The 19581-nt window shown below is 40.7% G+C and overlaps 1 protein-coding gene across 1 annotated transcript in view; it reads left to right on the top strand.

Annotated features, from left to right (window-relative positions):
• Positions 1 to 19581, top strand: part of nrap (nebulin-related anchoring protein) — a 20962-nt gene extending 1381 nt beyond the window's left edge. The window contains 45 exon segments of the mRNA XM_031843399.1: positions 11 to 86; positions 257 to 323; positions 325 to 354; positions 1047 to 1141; positions 1282 to 1369; positions 2652 to 2768; positions 3265 to 3372; positions 3528 to 3635; positions 3762 to 3866; positions 4025 to 4132; positions 4227 to 4334; positions 4433 to 4540; positions 4937 to 5053; positions 6151 to 6255; positions 6444 to 6551; positions 6872 to 6976; positions 7143 to 7241; positions 7378 to 7482; positions 7594 to 7698; positions 7828 to 7935; positions 8069 to 8266; positions 8372 to 8476; positions 8566 to 8664; positions 8752 to 8856; positions 9543 to 9650; positions 9831 to 9988; positions 10591 to 10744; positions 10833 to 10937; positions 12296 to 12394; positions 12631 to 12735; positions 12875 to 12982; positions 13305 to 13418; positions 13523 to 13720; positions 13928 to 14032; positions 14218 to 14316; positions 14411 to 14515; positions 14622 to 14729; positions 14990 to 15295; positions 15374 to 15478; positions 15960 to 16058; positions 16199 to 16303; positions 16427 to 16534; positions 16986 to 17297; positions 18139 to 18294; positions 18427 to 19581. Of these exon segments, the coding sequence (XP_031699259.1) occupies positions 11 to 86; positions 257 to 323; positions 325 to 354; positions 1047 to 1141; positions 1282 to 1369; positions 2652 to 2768; positions 3265 to 3372; positions 3528 to 3635; positions 3762 to 3866; positions 4025 to 4132; positions 4227 to 4334; positions 4433 to 4540; positions 4937 to 5053; positions 6151 to 6255; positions 6444 to 6551; positions 6872 to 6976; positions 7143 to 7241; positions 7378 to 7482; positions 7594 to 7698; positions 7828 to 7935; positions 8069 to 8266; positions 8372 to 8476; positions 8566 to 8664; positions 8752 to 8856; positions 9543 to 9650; positions 9831 to 9988; positions 10591 to 10744; positions 10833 to 10937; positions 12296 to 12394; positions 12631 to 12735; positions 12875 to 12982; positions 13305 to 13418; positions 13523 to 13720; positions 13928 to 14032; positions 14218 to 14316; positions 14411 to 14515; positions 14622 to 14729; positions 14990 to 15295; positions 15374 to 15478; positions 15960 to 16058; positions 16199 to 16303; positions 16427 to 16534; positions 16986 to 17297; positions 18139 to 18294; positions 18427 to 18729 (5537 nt within the window). The 3' untranslated portion in view covers positions 18730 to 19581.

Below are 19581 nucleotides of genomic sequence, written 5' to 3'. Positions count from 1 at the left end.
CTCCCTGCAGACAGACAGCTGGACTCAGCCAGTCTTCTAGCATGGTACATGGAAGGGGGTTGGTCCATCGGGGGACATGGTGTCAAGTAAGAGACAGGTTTAAAGGTTCACAGTCACTGCGCTAAGTTTACCACCACCAGAGATATACTACCAGTACTGTCCGGGAATCACTGCCAGTTCCTCCACTATACCGTCGCCTGTCTGTCTGACCTGAACATTTCTCATTAGTTCACGTCTTCTGATATTTTTTCTGAAGGTTTTTTGGGGAAAGGACAATCATTCACCATGCAGTCCTCCTGTGCCAGGTGTGGCTTTGTGGTCTACCCGGCTGAGAAGATCAACTGCATTGACCAGGTAACACACAGAAACATTGTGATCGCGAGAAAGTCTGTAGTGTTTCTTTGGGCATTTAATCTTACAAATACATTTCAAAATAGTTCAAACCGCTGTAAAAGTAACAAGAGAGTCAGTAATTACATCGAGGTATGGTACAAACGTTCCTCATGTCAAATACAACACGTGGCTTGGTGCGCAAACAGTGAATGTAACGAAATACAGCTTCTGCCAATAAACTACTTTTTAAAAATACATGAAGTGTATATAAAATGACATACTTCTTAAAGTAAACTTTTAAATCTGCTATGGATATGAGCATAAAAGGAGTAACATTCAAATCGCTTCGTTATAATATCTGCATCATGAAAAGCATCCATGTAGCTCTGACTGGTCGCTGCCATATAATGGCATTTGTAAAAAAGTTTGTGAGACAAAAAGCAAGAGGTATACAGTTTATCATTCACATGAAAGATATATTTAAGAACAAGTCAGCGTGACCAGGTGACGATGCTGTGAATAATGCCGTTATTTTGGGCCTTGTTCAATGAAATCTGTTTTGTTGATTTGATGTTATCAGAAATGACCTGTCCAAGTTTTAAACTTCTTCTGTCTCCACATAATAAACTAGATTGAAATCTGATTTTACAGATTCAAATTCAGTTTGAAGGACCTTCTAAATTATTACTGTGATTTGTCTTTTCCTCTGTCAGAACTGGCATAAAGGGTGTTTTCACTGTGACGTCTGTAAGATGGTGCTCACTGCCAATAACTTTGTCAGCCACATGAAGAGGCCATACTGCTCTGTGTAAGTATTACCAGTATCACCTGATTATAAAAAGCTGATCAAAAATCTATCTTCAGGGGACATTTGAGTGTGAAAATAGATTCAAGGAACTCAAAATTGGTGATTCAAATGATGATTCAAAAGATTTATCTTCCATTTAGACACAATCCGAGGAACAACACATTCACGAGTGTCTATGCGACCCCCATCAACATCAACGCAAAGAAGCAAAGCAAGGCGAGCAGTGAGGTGAGATGACGTCGCATGCAAAAACACACGAGCAGCAACATGAGACAAAATATTTCGGCCTTGATCTGAGTCAAGGTGCATGGTTGACATGCTGACATAAGTCACTGTCTATGCCATGAGTGAAATGAGCATTTATCTTTGGTTTGTCATGAGATTGCTATTCATAGTGGTTATTTTGGTTACGATTTTAAAAAGGGATGGATCCATTACAGCTGAATTTAAATAGACCCGTTTACATTGTTTTAAAATCCCCAAATGTAGTCAGAAATGGACAATTCTGTTTTACAATTCATCACACAAAACCAGTGATCTGACCCAAAGCAGATGTATCCATTACAATCAGAGAGAGGGGTCGGTCGGCTGCTCGGAGTCCACGGTGACGGCAGCGGTGTGGAATGGACAGTGCTGCTCGGGTTATTTCTGTTCCTGTGACAGAGGCGAGACAACCCCCTCTGCTTAGCCCGCTTCATGCTCGGGGGGCTAAAATTATACGTCAGGAGTAAAAAGCCTCACATCCCTTCTTCTCATCTGCCCTGCCACCTGTTCCCGTCTCTCTGTCGTTCATGCAATGTTCTTGTGCTTATATTAGCAGTAAGCTAGCAAGCTCATCAGCTACTGCTATATGTCACTACAGAGATATAGGACTTGTTGATATTTGGTCAGACCATTCTGAGTAACCCACAACCTTGTCTACTTAACACTCTCAAATATTTTATGCTGTGGAGCTTGTCTTTTCATTGGTTCATTGGTGATACTTGACCTGTTTTCAGTGAGTTTCTGTGAGTCATACTAAGAGTCCTCATAGAAACCTATGTCTCATGTTTATTGTTAGCCCTTTAGCGATGATGCTTCAGAAATGTTAGTGCTGTCTCTTATCCCAGGCAATGAAGCTATTCTAATATTAGTTTTGAACATTTTTTACAGCTTAAGGATCGTTAGCAAACAGCTCAGAGTTTCATAACTCAGTGCTCCTCTCTTGATCTTTCTTGGCAGGTCCAGCTTCTTTTTAGTTATTAATAACAGCAGACTAATTTTAACCCTTCATCGTGAAGAATGTGAGCTCAGGTTGTCGGGTTTAAGTTGGCAACGTAAGAATAGAGTGATGTTTGGCTCTGTGGATCTGAAGTCAGGGTAATATCACTGTATGCTGGTTTTCTTTTCATTATTTAGATTTTCATGCATTCAACTACCAAAGTGGATGCTGTAAACACATGACTTGTGTTTGCATGCGCAAATGTGTGCTGGCCTTGGCTTAATGCGTGTCGTCTGTGTGCACTTGCAGCTGAAGTATCGCGAAGATGGCGAGCGCTTCATGTCCACCTTCCACCATGACATGAAGTCCATGGAGCTGGAGGAGGCTCGCCTAGCCAGCCAGATGGCCGGCCAGATGGCCAGCCAGGTGAGCTCCTGGTAGAACTGGCCATTACACCCAGTTAAAGAGAGTTTCAGCCTTAATTTGGATCTTTCCTGAAGCAAACAATCCTACTTCTCTTTTTGTTCCTTGTACTGTTGACCTTCTTTGCAAACAGCAAAGTTATTGTGCGCAGTGATCCCAGGTCTAACTCCAAATAATCAATAATAAAATGTGATTATATTGCGGGAATGTTGGAAACTGTATAATTTCAGTGATCATGGAGGTAGTCAAGTAACTTGTGTTATCAGGCGGTCACAGTTGATGCATTGAACCTCATCTTCTCTCTCTTGTCTGCGCTGACAACTGCGTAGACACAGATTTATTTGCAATGTATTGCCACTTGTTGCCATTACTTCATAGAGGATTAGTAAAGCAGGGTTGTGTGGCTGATTAAATAAGGTCCAACAGGCATGAAAGGTAAAGTGTTACATGTACCGTGAATGGCTGGAAATGATCAAGTGTGTCTCCCATATCCAAACAGACCTTTCAGTCTCAGTCTGAGTTCTCCCAGCAGCAGTCATGGTACTCAGGCATGGTGACCAACCAGGAGGTAGTAACGATGTCTCAGGCCGAGAAGACCCTCAATGATGTGAGTACACTTGTTCTTCCTCAGGGAGACTTCCCTTTTTTATTTTTCAAATATGGTGTCTTTAAATAGATAAAGGAGCACATTTGGTAGTCGTGTCAATGGCTTTGCATCAATATTGGTGAAGTGTCTTGATTGATTTTGTGATTATTTGGCAGGTGAAGTACACAGAAGAATATGAGCAGTCGAAAGGCAAAGGAAGCTTCCCTGCTATGATAACACCAGGTTACCAGGCTGCTAAGACAGCCAATACTTTAGCCAGCAGCGTAAGTGAATTTCTTTGCTCATACTGTTCTTGACCAAAGAGCTTGTTTTATGTGTCTCTGTCAGTGGTTGTTTGAGTTTGACTTCATACTGAGCCAAATCAAGTTCTTTGTTTTCTTGATTTGCAGCTGGAATATAAAAAAGGACACGAGGAGAGAGTTTCAAAATACACCACGTTTGTTGACCCCCCAGAGGTGCTTCTTGCCAGGAAACAAGGACAAATTGTTAGCGATGTAAGCTTTAAGCCTTTCATGATGACTTTATGATATCTTGGTGTGTTGTATCTCACTTTGGACGAAATGTCGCAAACAAGACCAGTTGAGTATAAGGCAGTTTGTCCTATAGCCTTTAGTGTAGGTAAGTGCCTAAATCCCTGCTTTTCTTCCCCCAGTATGCCTACATAGAAGAGTATGAGCAGCAGAGAGGTAAAGGTAGCTTTCCTGCACATCTTACACCTGGATACCAGATGTCAAAGAAGGCCAGTGAGCAGGCCAGTGATGTAAGTAAAAAAATGTACACGTACATGTATGCACACAAACACTCTGGCAGACCCCCCTGATAATCGGTTGTTAATGGATTTCATGTCCCACCAGATTAAGTATCGTCAGATGTATGAACAGGAGATCAGGGGTAAAGCCAGCGCTGAGGCAGCGATAGCTGAAGCAGTTCACGCCAGAGACAATGCAGCGAACTTCAGCCAGGTATGGAAGTTACTCTTACTGTTTTATTAATATATTTACTAAAAACCTCTAATTCCTGTATCTTTTTGAATTACAAATGAGCTATCGTCTGTTTACAGATCGCCTATACCGAGCAGTATGAGCAGCAACGAGGCAAAGGAAGTTTCCCTGCCATGATCACTCCTGGTTATCATCTCGCAAAGAAGGCTCAGGAAAATGCTAGCAATGTGAGTATCAACCTGACGAATAAACATAGTGCGGTGCTTAGTTATAAACACTGCAGAATATTTTTGATGAAGATACAGAAAGCCCTTCTTTAGACTTCACTACATCTTGCGTCTAACACTAAAGTAGTTGGACGGTTGGTCTGCCTATTGTTTAACCATGTGAACTGGTTGTAAATGCTGTGAAAACATAACAGAGTGTGGAGTGTGAGAGCTTCAGCTTCGTCTGTCATTTGGCCTTGTCATCACTCATAGATGAGGGACTACAATATGAAAGCATGTCGTCATTCTTAAAACTCTCCTCACCGACTAAATTAGACTCTGTGTGTGTTTGTGTGTGCGTGAAACACAACATGTTGTCCCCCTATATGCACTCAATCATCTTTTACCCCTTTGCAGCTAAAATACAGGAAGGACTTAGGCAAGATGAAGGGCACCTCACACTTCCATAGCCTGACATCTGAGGACAATCTTGCCCTAATGAACGCCCGCAAGATCAACAAGATTGTCAGTGAGGTGAGCTCGTTTGTGATCGATTGTCAGGCTTTCAAGGCAAAGATCGGACCTTCATTTATGTAGTACTTTTGAATTTTATCTTATTTTTAGCTCGATAAGAAAGCATTTCCAGGTTAACATGTTGCTACTCAGTGCATGTGTGTGTTTAAGAGCTTGAAATATTGGATATACTGTGTCAGTTCCCAGCAGACATAGAGCCACCCAACTTGCATTTTCGGCATCTCTGACATGCCTGTCCGGTGCGGTTACAGCTTAGCTCCAAGGCCACGGGACATCCCGTCAAACTACTATTACCTCACACAGGAAAACAGTGCATCACTCTTGAGCAACTATTCCGAGCCTTGGGAATATGACTTAGAACTGTCACAATTGTTTTTGCTTGTCCGTGAACAATGATCTGATTGAATGCTTAAAGGTGACAAAGGTCTGCCTGTGTTGTGTTTGAGTGGTAACGCTGACATGTTAAATGGTGTTCTGCTGTCATTTATAAACTCAGCAAAGCATATGAATTAGGATTAAAGGTTTGTCTCAGTGACTCTTGAGTTATGACGGAGTGTCAGTGATTGTGACTGATTTGCGGCAGGCACATTATATATAGGTGCCACAAAGGACAAGCTCTGATTAGTCAACAACAAAAAATACATTTGCTATGAAAAATGTTTCAAAGAAGCTGCTGTCATTTTTCATTTTAAACTGTGATGTACATAGCTATAATAAGAGACATGTTACTCCTGACAATGCTTCGTACTGGGCTCTGTCAATTCTCCGTTAGATATAACTGGCTCAGTTATGCAACAGTTACATTCAAATTGAATTCATTCAACTCACTAATCCATTTCAAATAAAGTCTTACTACTACATTATATTATTTATTTCATGTTTCTGTAGGATTTATGTTGCCTACTTTATGTTTGCTTTTTGATTTTATCTTTGCTTGTTTTTTGTTTTTGTTGATTATTTGACTTTTGTTTTTGCTTCGAACGTTTACTGAGGTGATTCCTCCCCTGCTCAACTTGCTTCTTTTCCTTTGTTATTGTGTTTCTGCTGCTTTGTGTTATTATGCAAACCAAAATAAAAACCCTCATATTTTCTACCAGGTGGAGTACAAGAAGGACTTGGAGAACACCAAAGGTCACAGCATCAATTTCTGTGAGACACCACAGTTTCAAAATGCTGCTAAAATCGCCAAGTTCACAAGTGATGTAAGTATGACAAGCAACATAATGAATTTCACATTGTTGTTTTTGTAAATGTATAGATTACTGAAAAAGTACAAGTAAATTATAAAAATATCTATTTGGCCTTACTGTAAATGTCATAAGGACAAACATATGGATAACATATGGATACTGCATACCGATTTCTCTTAATCTCTCTGTACTCTTAAAAGAACAAGTACAAAGAGAAGTACATCAGCGACATGAAGGGCCACTATGAAGACTCAGGAATCGATAAGAAGACCATGCATGCCATGAAAGCCAGGAAACTGGCTAGTGACGTAAGCCTTGTTTTTCATGGACTCATGATAGTATAGAAATTCAATCTATAGATTTATGCAAATTATCAACACCCTAAATTGTCTCTGCTTGGATCCAGTTTTGCATTCAAGACCCATCATGACATATTGTATTTTAAACAGCTATTCGCCTTCACCTGCTATCCTGTTTTTCTGACAAAAGAGCACAGACATTAGTATTAGATTTAATACATAATCCATGGGCAGATGTTTACATTACCTAATGGTTGAGTTATAAAACATGAATTAGAATACCTGCTCTGCCAGTTATATCACTGACATGGTCTTCTTGTAATTTCCAGATTTCTTATAAACAAGGCTGTGAACAGGAGCAGGGTGAATACAACTACCCAGCCACGCTCACACCAGGCTACCAAAGCCAAAGGAAACTGGACCCACTAAAAGACGTGAGTTTTCTCAAATTGAATCCCAAAATGTCTTTCTTTTAGCTACATACAATTTACATTAGAATTACAATGAAAAACATTACAATTGTAAAACTATTTTTACAGTCAGGTGGATCATCGTATGTGCTACATTCATTTGTATAAATTGTTTGCTATACAACTGCAGAAGAACTACAGGCAGCACATCGGCCAGGTCAAGTACAGCCAGACAACAGACACACCTGAGATTGTGTTAGCAAGGAAAAACGCTCAGCTGGTCAGCAATGTAAGTAAACTGCATTATAACAACACTCACTGCCAAGGCTTGATAAAAACACACCAACCTCATCAGCACCTTTCAGCTGCAGACTGAGCTCTGAGCTGACTGTAGAGTTTGAACGTGCGATCCATGTGTCTTTTAGCAAAACTACAAAAAAGGCTATGAAAAGACCAAACATCAGTACACGCTGTCCCAGGACCTGCCCCAAATCAAAGCGGCCAAAGCCAATGCTGCCTTGTGCAGTGATGTAAGTTAACACACACATACTTTGCATGCATGTACACGTCCAAGGTCATTCACATGGTGGCAGAAAATCACTTCTCATTCTTCAAGTGATCATTTTATTGTATTTCTCCAGATTAAATATAAGGAGGAGTGGGAGAAGAACAAATCTAAAACCTGCGACATGTCAAATGTCATGAGTGTCAAAGCAGCTAAGGCTTCCCGTGACCTCGCCAGTGACGTAAGCAAACACACACTCTTGTCTTCTGCAAGGAGATGCAATATAAAGTTAATGCCTGAGAAGAATGTGGGTTCAACAAAAATGTAATAGCTGGCAAATTAAATTAAGTCCCGTGTGCATGTGTTTCAGATTAAATACAAAGAGACCTACATGAAGAACAGGGAAAAGGCAGTGGGCTTCAACACGAGCGACTCCAAGACTCTGCACTCTCTTCAAGTGGCCAAGATGAGCAGTAATGTAAGCAGACGTCACTTTGATCATTATTTACAGGCATTAAAACGCATTTTTTTCACACATATAACGCTTTTTGCAGCTGCAGCATACGTGCTGACTCAAAATGAATCTTTGTTTTGAATCGTTACCACTTCAGATTGAGTACAAGAAGGGCTCCAAAGAGAGCCAGTCCCAGTACAGCCTTCCTCTGGACATGATCAACCTGAGCCACGCCAAAAAGGCTCAGGCCCTCGCCAGCGACCTGGAGTATCGCACCAAGCTGCACGACTACACCGTCATGCCTGATGACATCAAGGTCCAGCAGGCCAAAAAGGCTTATTCCCTGCAAAGCGAGGTGAGAGACGGGAGAAAGGAATGAGACCTAGTCTGCTATTCAGGTGGTAAATGCTGTAGAAAAAGAACTCCTCTGGTTAATGACTCTTTTTCGGTTGCTCAACAGAACCAGTATCGTTCAGACCTGAACTGGATGAAAGGAGTGAGCTGGGACACTGAAGGATGTCTGAACATTACCCAGGCCAAGAAAGCTGGAGATTTGCTTAGTGATGTCAGTAATTGTGTGTTTGTGTGTGCATCTTTCAGTTTGTTAATTAACTTACTAACACTGTTTATTTACTGTACTCTGCTGCCTCACAGACTAAATACCGGCAGAAGGCAGACAGCATCAGGTTCACCCACGTGGCGAATGATCTCTCCATCGCACACGCCAAGAAGAGCCAGGAACTGCAGAGCGACGTAGGGTCTTCACTTTAAAGCTGTAATCGTATACATTTAACTTTGGTGCACTCTTTTATGACATGTCTACATGTGTTTGATTTTCAGCTGGCGTACAAAGCAGACAAAGAGCAGATAATACACCAGTACACCATGTCAAATGATGAGCCCCTCTTCAGACAAGCAAAGGCAAACGCTAACCTTCTTAGTGGGGTAAGTTTAGTGAAGTTCATCACAATGAGCAGATATATGATAACACTGGAGGAAGTTACAACAAAATAAATGAATTGTTCAGATTAAAGACTTAAATATTTGTTTTTTTAACATCTCTTGTCTTTGTAATGTATTTCATTGAATTGATCACACATTGCATACTTATTCCATCCATGCAGCCTCATAATATATACCTTATTTTGGTTAAGTATTGGACATAATCATTTTTATTTTATAATTTTTTATGATGATGATGGTCGGGTATAAGTCAATAATGGCTTTGCAAAAATAGACTGGATTTGTTTTTTATGAGAATCCGGTAATTATGTTTGATCAGTGCACTTTAACTTTTACCGTGATGCTCATGTCATTTATATCTTATGTTTATTATGTAAAGATGATGAAGATCATGAACCTTTACTTTAATTGTGGCTGGTCAACAGTTAAATCAGACAGTTCTGAATCAGAGACCTCACTTCTGGTTCAACATGTCATGTGTCTTATCTATGAGCTTCAGCACTCTTTTATTTATTTAGTGTTCCCATCATGCACAAAATAAAGTTGATTATTCAAGGACTTAGTCCATTAATAAGAAATTAAGAAAGAAAATCAACCGAATCCTAACTGATTTGATGCACTTAAACTGCCTGTATGAAGTACTCTAGATTTTTACTTATCTTTTTCAGAAAGTGTACAAGAGCAACTGGGAGAAGCAGAGGGAAAAGGGCTTCGAGCTGCGTTTGGACTCTCTCTCTATACTCACCGCTAAAGCCAAAAGAGACCTGGCCAGTGATGTGAGTTATTCTAAAAACAGTCTGCACCCTTAAGGTTGGCTTGATGAGAAAAGTAGATTTTTTTTGTGCAATAATGTTATAATACATGTCAACTTGAATAGGTGCAGATTGGTACATGCCTGTAAAACAAAAAGCTGATTCAAAGACTGGCTTTTTGGAAAATCCACTACTGTCTTGCAGGTCAAATACAAGGAGAAGCATGAGAAAAACAAAGGCAAGGTGATTGGCATTAAGTCGGTCAGCGATGACTCTCAGATGGCTCACTCCGCTCTGGCTACCAAACTACAGAGTGGCCGCTATTACAAGAAGGACTATGAGGACACTAAGACCAAAAACAGGTGAGGCTCTGGACTAGACCTTGATGGAGCATTTCTAATGCTTGTCTCCAATCTTGGTCCATCAGACCCAGATTTAACTGATCAGGGATACCTTCACACCTGAGACACAGTGAATACAGTTAACTGTAATTAAATTGTTGTTGTTAAATCACTGAATGCTGTGATGATTTTCGGAGGTCTAAAATTCCTAAAGAACATTGTCTAAAAGAGGTAAAGGGTTTTAATTTAGCATTCAAGGACATATTAGAGGTAAGTATTGTAGACTTTTCTTAAAACATAGATCCAATGGTTGTATCTGCATTATTAGCAAACTCAACAGCATTGAAAATTTCTGACATTGCAGCCAATAACGTGCCTTATGGTCATGCCAGCAGTCATTTTGACTCCTTTCAAAATGTTACAAGCTTTGACTTAAATTCAAGATTTGCTGAGCCAAAAGACCCCACATCCCTTTACCTTGTTAAAGTCCAATGCAAGATTAAATGCTGTAGTAAGCTTCTTTTTAAGTGGGAATGACCCCAATGACCGGAGAGCACTGCTTCAGCATAAAACCACGAGAGCTGGCCTTTACATCTTGTGTCATTCAAACTCTATTTACCCAGCGTTTATCTGGATATGCTGAACATCAGCCATGCAAAGAAGGCTCAAGGCCTGGCAACCGAGACCAACTACAGGACTTTCCTTCATGAGTATACGACTCTGCCAACTGACATGAACGTCGCCTGGGCCAAGAAGGCCTATGGACTACAGAGCGAGGTAAGTCTCATAACAACTTGTTTTATGCTGAAATGATTAATTTACTACAGGACTGTAAAAGGTGAAAGCTGTGTGTGTCTTTATTTAGAATCAGTACAGGTCAGATCTGAACTGGATGAAGGGCGTCGGCTGGGAGGCCGGAAAATCTCTGGATGTCCAGCAGGCGAAGAAAGCCGGAGACCTTCTCAGCGAGGTAACCTCCCACCCTACGACTCAGAATGCACTGCTGAAATCAGCTGCAGGTTAACCTATGAGGTTGTGGGTAATGCTAATTAAAAAAGAGAATTGTCCTCACTTATATGGTTAAATGCTATCCCACAGCAACAGTTTCCGTCCTTGACCTTTGTTCACATTTCATTTATTTCTGGAAATTATATTGGAAGCCAAATGTAATTCAAACCAAACCATGCAGTGTATAATTAACCGTACTGAAGTGGTATTTATAACTAGAGAACTATGTAGGTAAATTAACACAGAGAGCATGAACAACTGATAACCACGGTTGTGTAACATGTGACTGTAAGGCACATATCAAAGTTTACAGCTTAGGACAGAATACATTTAAAGAGTGGCGGACCAATCGTGTTCGGTGGAAACTGGGTTAAGTACGTGGAACCCACTCGGCTACAACAAGTGAGCAGAATGATTATAATAACTGAAGCTGTTACATTTAATTAAAGATTCAACTTCACCAATTAGTGCACCCTCTTTCCTTGTTGCTTTCGCTTTACAAAATGTATTTGGTTTGAAAGTCCACATTGCTTACAGTGCATTGGTACATTGTTTTATTTTAATAAGGTATATCAGGAAAAGCAGGATGATTTGTGCCATCAAGACCTTCTAAGGGAAAGCTGTTGCACATCCCCCAGTAATGTCCAGTGTCCAGTTTCTTGTGCATTTGGAAACAGGGCCCAGCGGCTTTATTACAGAAACTTCAAAGCTCTGATATCTTATCTGTTTATGAATCCTAATCATTTGAACAAATTTACACGACAAGTCAGACATTTTTAATCACTAATGATTCAAGAATCTGCTGGATTTCTATAGATATTATGACCTATCAACATTATTGTCCTGCAAACTCCTTAAACCTTTCTCATCCACAGACTCTTTTTATGAACGCGTCTTTGTCAATGCATGCAAATTGTGCTTAAAGATATTTCTGTGACACATCTAGTGCAGACTGGAAAACACCAGACTCTATTCAAAACCTCTTCGTAAGCAGCCAACTATTTTTAACCTCACTCCAGTCAGGGTTTCCAACATTAGACCATGAAACGACAGACAGAACATAATTAGAACAGAGCCTTGAGTTACTCCTGAGCAGACTCCTATATACGTATCATATATCTACTGTATATTTCTCTCTAAAAATATGACCAGTTTCCTTTTGTTTTATTTTTGCCAGGTAGTTAATTTGTCAGTACACTTTTTTTGCGATTATATTGTGCCCTCTACTGTTCATCAAATGCATATGCACGCATTTATTTTTAATGGCTTCATTTTACCATGATAATCTTTTGATATTCGTCACTCATTTTTTTAATCTAGAAAAAGTACCGCCAGGGTGTGAGTGGTCTGAAGTATACCAGTGTTGAAGACACTCCAGAGATGGTCCAAGCCAAACTCAGCAACAAACTGGCTGTTGATGTAAGTTCAGCTGTCATTTGTTTAATGTACCAGATAACTAAAACAAAGTACATGTGATGCATTTGTGTCCCCTAGAATACTCTGATTTGAATGTATTTTTGTGATCTTGAATTTGGGGGCTTTGCCAAACTTAGCATGTCTTCTGCACTGATGGCCTCCCATAAGTACTGTAAATACGAAGTATACAAATAGAGGTACATTGGATGCTCAGTAATACCTTTCTTTCTCTTTTACAGAGGTTGTACAGGGAAAAGGGTGAAAACATGAAGCACAACTACACACTCAGCGGAGAGCTGCCTGAAATGGTTCAAGCCAAGCTCAATGCTATTAACCTCAGTGAGGTAAGATCACACTCACAAGAACTCACACAGAGACACATGTGAAATCCATCAGACAACCAATCAATGCATCCAGTCAGCTGACTGTGTGTGTGTGTGGCCTTTCATGTTGAACTGAGTTTATACATATGTGAATTTTCAGAGCTGTTACAAGGAATCTTGGAAAAAGATACGTGATGGCGGTTACAAGTTGCGTCTGGATGCCATACCTTTCCAGTCTGCCAAAGCGTCTACAGAGATCCTCAGTGATGTGAGCTTGCAACTTCTTCTTATCGTGTCATAACATTTTTCAGTGTGGGCCTAAATATATATTTGTCAGCAGAATTTACCGATTATTTTCTAACACAAAGAAGCATTTTTAATTGACATGACATTCTCAAACGAGAGAGCTTCAGACAACAGTAAAATCTTGTCTATGTGATGGATTAACAGCAGATCACTGATACATGATGGTTTTAATTTCAGTTTTGGGTAGTTGACTATTGCACAGACTGACGAATTGAAACATTTTACACAGCATCTCACGTAACTCATCTTACAAAAAGTAACAAGTGAATTATTTGTCATTTTAGCAAAAGTACAAAAAAGAATTTGAGAAGACCAAAGGGAAGATGATCGGACTGAAGGGACTGCAGGATGACATGAGCATCGCTCACTCGGTCCATGCCAGCGCGCTGCAGAGCGATGTAAGTGCTTCTTAACTGTAACTCAGAAGATAAAAAACAAATTCAAAAAAATACAGTATGTTAAAATGCAAACACCTCTCCTCTGTCCCTTTGCACCTCTCCAGCTTAAGTACAAGCAGGACTCTGCAAAGGAGCTCTCGAAGTTCCACCTGCCCATGGACATGCTGGAGGTCTCCCACGCTAAAAAGGCCCAGTCGCTGGTCAGCGATCAGGACTACAGGCTCAACCTGCATCAGTACACCTCGTTTGCTGACGACATGAAGGTGGAGGCGGCCAAGAAAGCGTACGCTCTACAGAGCGAGGTGAGACAGAAAAAAACTATTATTTTTTGAAGTTGCAACATTAATTAAACTAATGTTTGATTAATTTGGATAGCACAAATATATTTTTTACAATACTTACAGTATTTCACTTTGATTAAAGTGTTGCAGACTTAGCCTTCGTCTTGTTTATTCCTGAAACATTTTAGGAGCAATAACTTTATTTTCATTTGTGTGTGTTTGTCACAGAAAGTGTATCGCTCTGACCTGAACTACCTGCGTGGTGCAGCCTGGATTGCCACCGGGGCTCTGCAGATTGAAGGCTCCAAGAGGGCCACAGACCTCATAAGTGATGTAGGACAACTTCTTTTCAAAACAAGTTATCTTGCCTACATTGGGTCTAGATCTTACAGATCTACAGTATGTAATTGTGAACATATCTTGCGTGCTGATATTCGTAGATATTTTCTTGATATTAACTGTTGAGTTACTTGTTAAGAATACTACAAACACTCACTTTGTTATTTCTTCTGAAACAGAAAAAGTACCGTCAGCAGCCGTACAACTTCAAGCACACCTCTGTCACAGACTCTCCGGATATCGTCCATGCCAAACTCAGTGGACAGATCACAAATGAGGTGGGACATTGAGCTTATTGCTTTAGTTCTGTTCCAGTTGCTGTTGTTTCCTGTTGTTTCAATAGTACACAGCTGTTTTATATTTCTCTCGCAGCGTTTGTACAAAGAGAAAGGGGTGAGTGACCAGCATAACTACACTATAACAGCTGAGAGACCAGAGATCACACAAGCAAAGATCAATGCAGCCAACTTTAGTGAGGTACTACAACTTCCTGTGCACCATACAATATTCCGTGGACTTTTTTTTTCACAATGTGTGTAATTTTAAGGTTAATGATCATTGGTTGTTTGTCACTCTGCTCCAGATCAAGTACAGAGAGTCCTGGAACACTCTGAGGGCTCAGGGCTACAAACTCACCATGCAGGACATCCCCTTCCAGGCTGCCAAGAGCTCCACAGGCATCGCCAGTGACGTAAGAGCAGACGAGACTCAAAAACATGAAGTCAAAAAAGTTGACTAACATATCCACCTAAAGTGCACCACATGCATATACCAAATACCTATAATGCAACCACATACAGCAGCACAACAAAGTACAGCCTTATAAAATGATCATAGAGTTGAATCAACAACCTCTCGGAGTTTAAAAATGTGCATTATAATCTTCATAAAAGTAGGATTCATAACATTAAATTGCAGTAAACTACAGTTATTACCTCTGTGTGTCTGCAGAACAAGTACAAACACAACCACCTGCTGGAAAAAGGGAAGCACATTGGGTCCAAAAGCGTCTCGGACGACCCGCTTCTCCTGCACTGCCAGCAGGCGGGCCGGCTGGCCAGCAACCAGGAGTACCGCAAGGACGCGCTGACATCCAGCGGGCAGTACCACCTCACCCCAGACATGATTCACCTGGTGACGGCTAAGAATGCCCAGGCCCTCGCCAGCGAACAGGACTACAGGAAGAGACTGCATGCGTACACAGTGCTTCCTGATGACATGAAGTGGGCCAAAACGGCTTACGACCTGCAGAGTGAGGTGAGAGTTGTGGATGAGGAAGGGGAAATTACTGATGTGATTCAACTTGACTGACACATTTTATCGCCTGATATCTAGAATCTCTACAAGTCAGACCTCAACTACATGAAAGGAGTGGCCTGGGATGGTGTGGGTGCACCTCAGATGGAGTCGGCTAAGAAGGCTGGAGCACTTATAAGTGATGTGAGTAAATGTGACAAGTGTCTACCATCACATACAGGGCTGTAGCCAGGATTCAGAAAATACAACTATGAGTCCTCCAACACACGCCTCACTGACTTCTTAATATTGTGATCAGACAGAAAAAATATATATACATTTTTTCAGACTGCTGAAACATTTGTTTATTTATTATTTTGTTGAGCTAAATCTTGTCTAATTATAAATCTAACTTTGAATTAAACTCAATGTAAGTTGCTAAATGGCCTTTCCTCTTTAATATTTCTAACATTTTGGTGATATATTTGACTTCTGGAACCCAATTTAACTGAGAATTGTAATGCACTTTACTTTTTCACAGACCATATTGATTTTTTCTAGAAGTTCAAGGAATCTAGCCTACATTACATTTCACTTTAAACATGACCTATTACACGCTCGGAGACTAAGTCTCAGCCATCTGTATTCCCTGCTGTTAAAGTGTGTGTGGTCTTCCTTCATGCAGAAGAAGTATCGTCAGCTGCCAGACAGCCTAAAGTTCACCTCAGTGACTGACTCTCCTGATATTCTCCACGCTAAGGCGAGCTATCAACATTGCAGTGAGGTGGGTTGAAAAGATAATCATACTCACAAAATAATACAAAATCTCCTTCTACCTTTCTGTTGCTTTTACTGTTAACTCCTCAATAATTGTGGGTGTTGTGCGATGAATGTTTATATCACTCTCATGTCTCTACACTACAGAGGCTTTACAAATCTGGAAAGAATGATGACATGCACAAGTACACTTTACACTCGGATGATCCAGACTTCGTCAGAGCCAAGATGAATGCTCAGCAGATTAGTGATGTAAGGCACGCCTCAGATACTTTCTCACAATCCGAAATGCAAGCAAATGATTATAAATCCACATCAAAAGATGCCAGTATGACTTTGTGACGTTTTTATCTTCAAAATTCTTCTACCATGAAGAAAGTTTACAAGGCGTCTGGAGAGCAGGTGAAGACAGCGGGCCATGACCTGAGGCTGGATGCTATTCCCTTCCAAACGGCCAAGGCCTCCAGAGAAATTGCCAGCGATGTGAGTTCATGTGATAATGCAGTTTGTGAAAAGATTTTACTCAATTCAGACTTTCCTGAAGCACATATTAGGATTTATTAGCAGCTCTTACTGTCTATGCACCTTTTTGTTATTTGAAAAGTGCATTATAATGTGATGAAAACACAGTTAATCTTTCATTGTCACCTTCTACTAAGAGCTTTATTTATCTACAGCCATTCTCAAGATTGTATGTGTACAGTTGCCTTTTTTATCGCAGCACAAACATTACTTCAGAGGTTGGAAAGATTAGCTCATGTATTCTGGATGTAGCATAATCAGCATAATCAATATATTAAACTAATTTTAAGGCACATCATTCAGGAGTTGCTCTATGTAATCCCTTATCCATAAAACTAAATTTAGTTACAACTTAAATGATGCCGTAAAAGTGGTATTCAAATTGAAAACTCTATCTTTCTGCCTCCCACAGTTCCGCTACAGGGAGTCTCACCTGAAGGAGAAGGGCCAGCAGGTGGGGCTGCGCTGTGTGGAGGATGACCCTAAGATGGTGCACTCCCTGGCAGCCAGCAAACTCCAGAGCAACCTGGAGTACAAACGCCAGTCCAAGGAGGACCGGGGCCACTACAAAATGCATGCCGATCAGCCCGAGTTCCTGCAGGCCAAAAAGAGTCAGGCTCAGGCTAGTGACCTCACCTACCGCAGCAAGCTCCACGACTACACCTGTGACAACGAGCAACTCAATGTCAAGCATGCCAAGCAGGCCTACAAGCTGCAGAGTGATGTGAGTCACACTCCATGTGTAGAGTTTATTGTAAAACGTTTTTTTTTAAGTGGCTTTGATACAGCCAGTGTCATCATTTAATTCACATTTATTCACTATATATATGAGACACTAAAGATTTCTATTAATCATGCAATTTTATGGAGGAAAACTGCACTGAGGAGAACCGAGACCTCTGCCTCTATGTGGCATTGACTTTATGGTAATTTGATTAATTACAAACTAATTTAGTATTGTTCACCCCTAAAGAAAAATTTGAAACTGAAATGATAAGGTCCCTAAAGTTGCAGTTTTAGCCAATCCTGATGTCCTCATAAAGCAGCCCTGTATCAAAACCTATACGTTAATACCATATAATTCAGAGGATTTTATGCTTACATGGTGCATATCTGTTAAGCATCTACAACCACTCTCAATTTGTGTCCTTTTCGGTGGACAGCCCCAAATGGTGAAAAGACAAAGTGAGCGACTAGCAGATGAACACAGTGGAGCATTTAACAGCTAAATAACCAGATACATGAATGCCCCTCAGGGGTTGGTGGAGAACAAAAGCAGAGATATGAGCAGAGTGAATATAGAACATATTCATCAGGAGGCCAGAAACACACCTCCATGGTGAATGCGAATGTTGCTCGAAATCAAAGGCAAATAGGCAATTGTTTCTTTGCTGTATGCGACAAACTAACTGACGTACAGTAAACCTTGGGCAGTGTAGTATTCATGTGTAGAAATGCTGGTTGGTTTTGGAGATCACTTTAATTTTAAATATCGAGAGGGTCTTGTAGGCCCATTTCAACAAATTTGATTCCTAAAATATCAATGTTGCTTCCTTTTGTTACAGGTGAACTACAAGTCAGACCTGAACTCAACTAGAGGAGTTGGCTGGACCCCTCCCGGCTCCCACAAGGTCGAGCTGGCCCGCCGGGCTGCAGAGCTGGGGCTGGCTGAGGGAGTCACCACTGACGAGGCTATTGCAAATTATCAGCACATGATGATGGTGAGGGAACATGAAATCTAGTAATTTAGTACAAATAAACTTTTTCTATATGGAATAAACAATTCACGTACAATAAAGTGCGCAGGTCCTTTAAAAATGATCCTGTTAACTTTCTCCACGCCCTTCTTTCAGATGCATCGCCAGCAGCAGATGGAGCAGATGGAGCAGCAGCAGCACCAGACTTCACAGCAGGTGGAGACCAGCGAGGAGACTAAACAAGGCGTCAACATGGACGCCATGGAGGTCCTTCACGTCAAGAGGAAAAAGACCATCCAGACCGTCCAGAAAAAGTCCACCAGCACCACCTCATCCTCGTTTAAATCCATGGAGAAGAAATCCAGCACCACCTCCTCCTCCTCCTCCTCATCGGCTGCCCTCCAGAACACAGTGAAGACATCTATGTCTAGTAAAGCTGCTGCGATAAAAGAAGAGTGAGTAAACTCAGATGAGTTTTTATAGACGATAGTGTTTAGAGATGGCCACTTTCAGAAAGTGTGGCTAACTTTACAAGTGGTATTTGTGGTATCTACTTTGACGAAATGACTGTTGTGACTCTGTAGTTACATGAGATGCCACATCGATGTGGCATACTACATGAGCTACTGTAGGTGCAATAATGAAGTGTAAAAGGAAGTTGAAATGATTTCTGAGGGTATTACGCATGTTGAATCAGGACAGGACTTGTCAAGTTAAAAGCATTGTCAATGTATGTGGTGAGCAAAAAAGGAATTCAGAAAGAAACTTTATTTGTCAGATTGAAAGCAAGTTATTTTTTGTCATTTTTTAAAAACATAAATGGTTTTAAATTACCTCTAAAGAACCATGTTCAACACCAGTTCAAGGAAAACATCAAGAATACCAAAACAGATTTGGGTGTTTTCAGGACAAAAGTGATGCTGTGTGAAATATGAAAGTTTGAATTCTGTACATCAAATGTGTTTAGAAGATATTTAGCTGGGCTAGCTGTATTGCCAGCACTGCAGAGGATTTTTTTCATCATTTTTTATTTAATCTTTAGAGATGAACACAGGCTGCGAGTTGAAAGGAACAAGGCGCAAACCCTGTTGCAGCCTTGCAAAACATGCAGTTTTCTTCCGAGGTCTGCTAATCTAGTGCACTTTGAGCTAGGCTCAGTGAGAAATAAGTAAAGGCCTCCTGAAATGATGTGTGATCTACATTTTGTCTGGCAGGTTCAGCTTTTTGAGTTTGTATCGATGCCCCTTTTTAACTCAAAGCTGGGCTGTGAGTAAATATTTGGTTTTATTGCTGATAAAATAAACTTTTCAA

The sequence above is a fragment of the Anarrhichthys ocellatus genome, unplaced genomic scaffold, assembly GCF_004355925.1.
Source record: "Anarrhichthys ocellatus isolate YVR2014 unplaced genomic scaffold, GSC_Weel_1.0 scaffold4, whole genome shotgun sequence".
NCBI classification, from domain to species: Eukaryota; Metazoa; Chordata; class Actinopteri; order Perciformes; family Anarhichadidae; genus Anarrhichthys; species Anarrhichthys ocellatus.
This window is presented reverse-complemented; position numbering and strand designations above follow the sequence as displayed.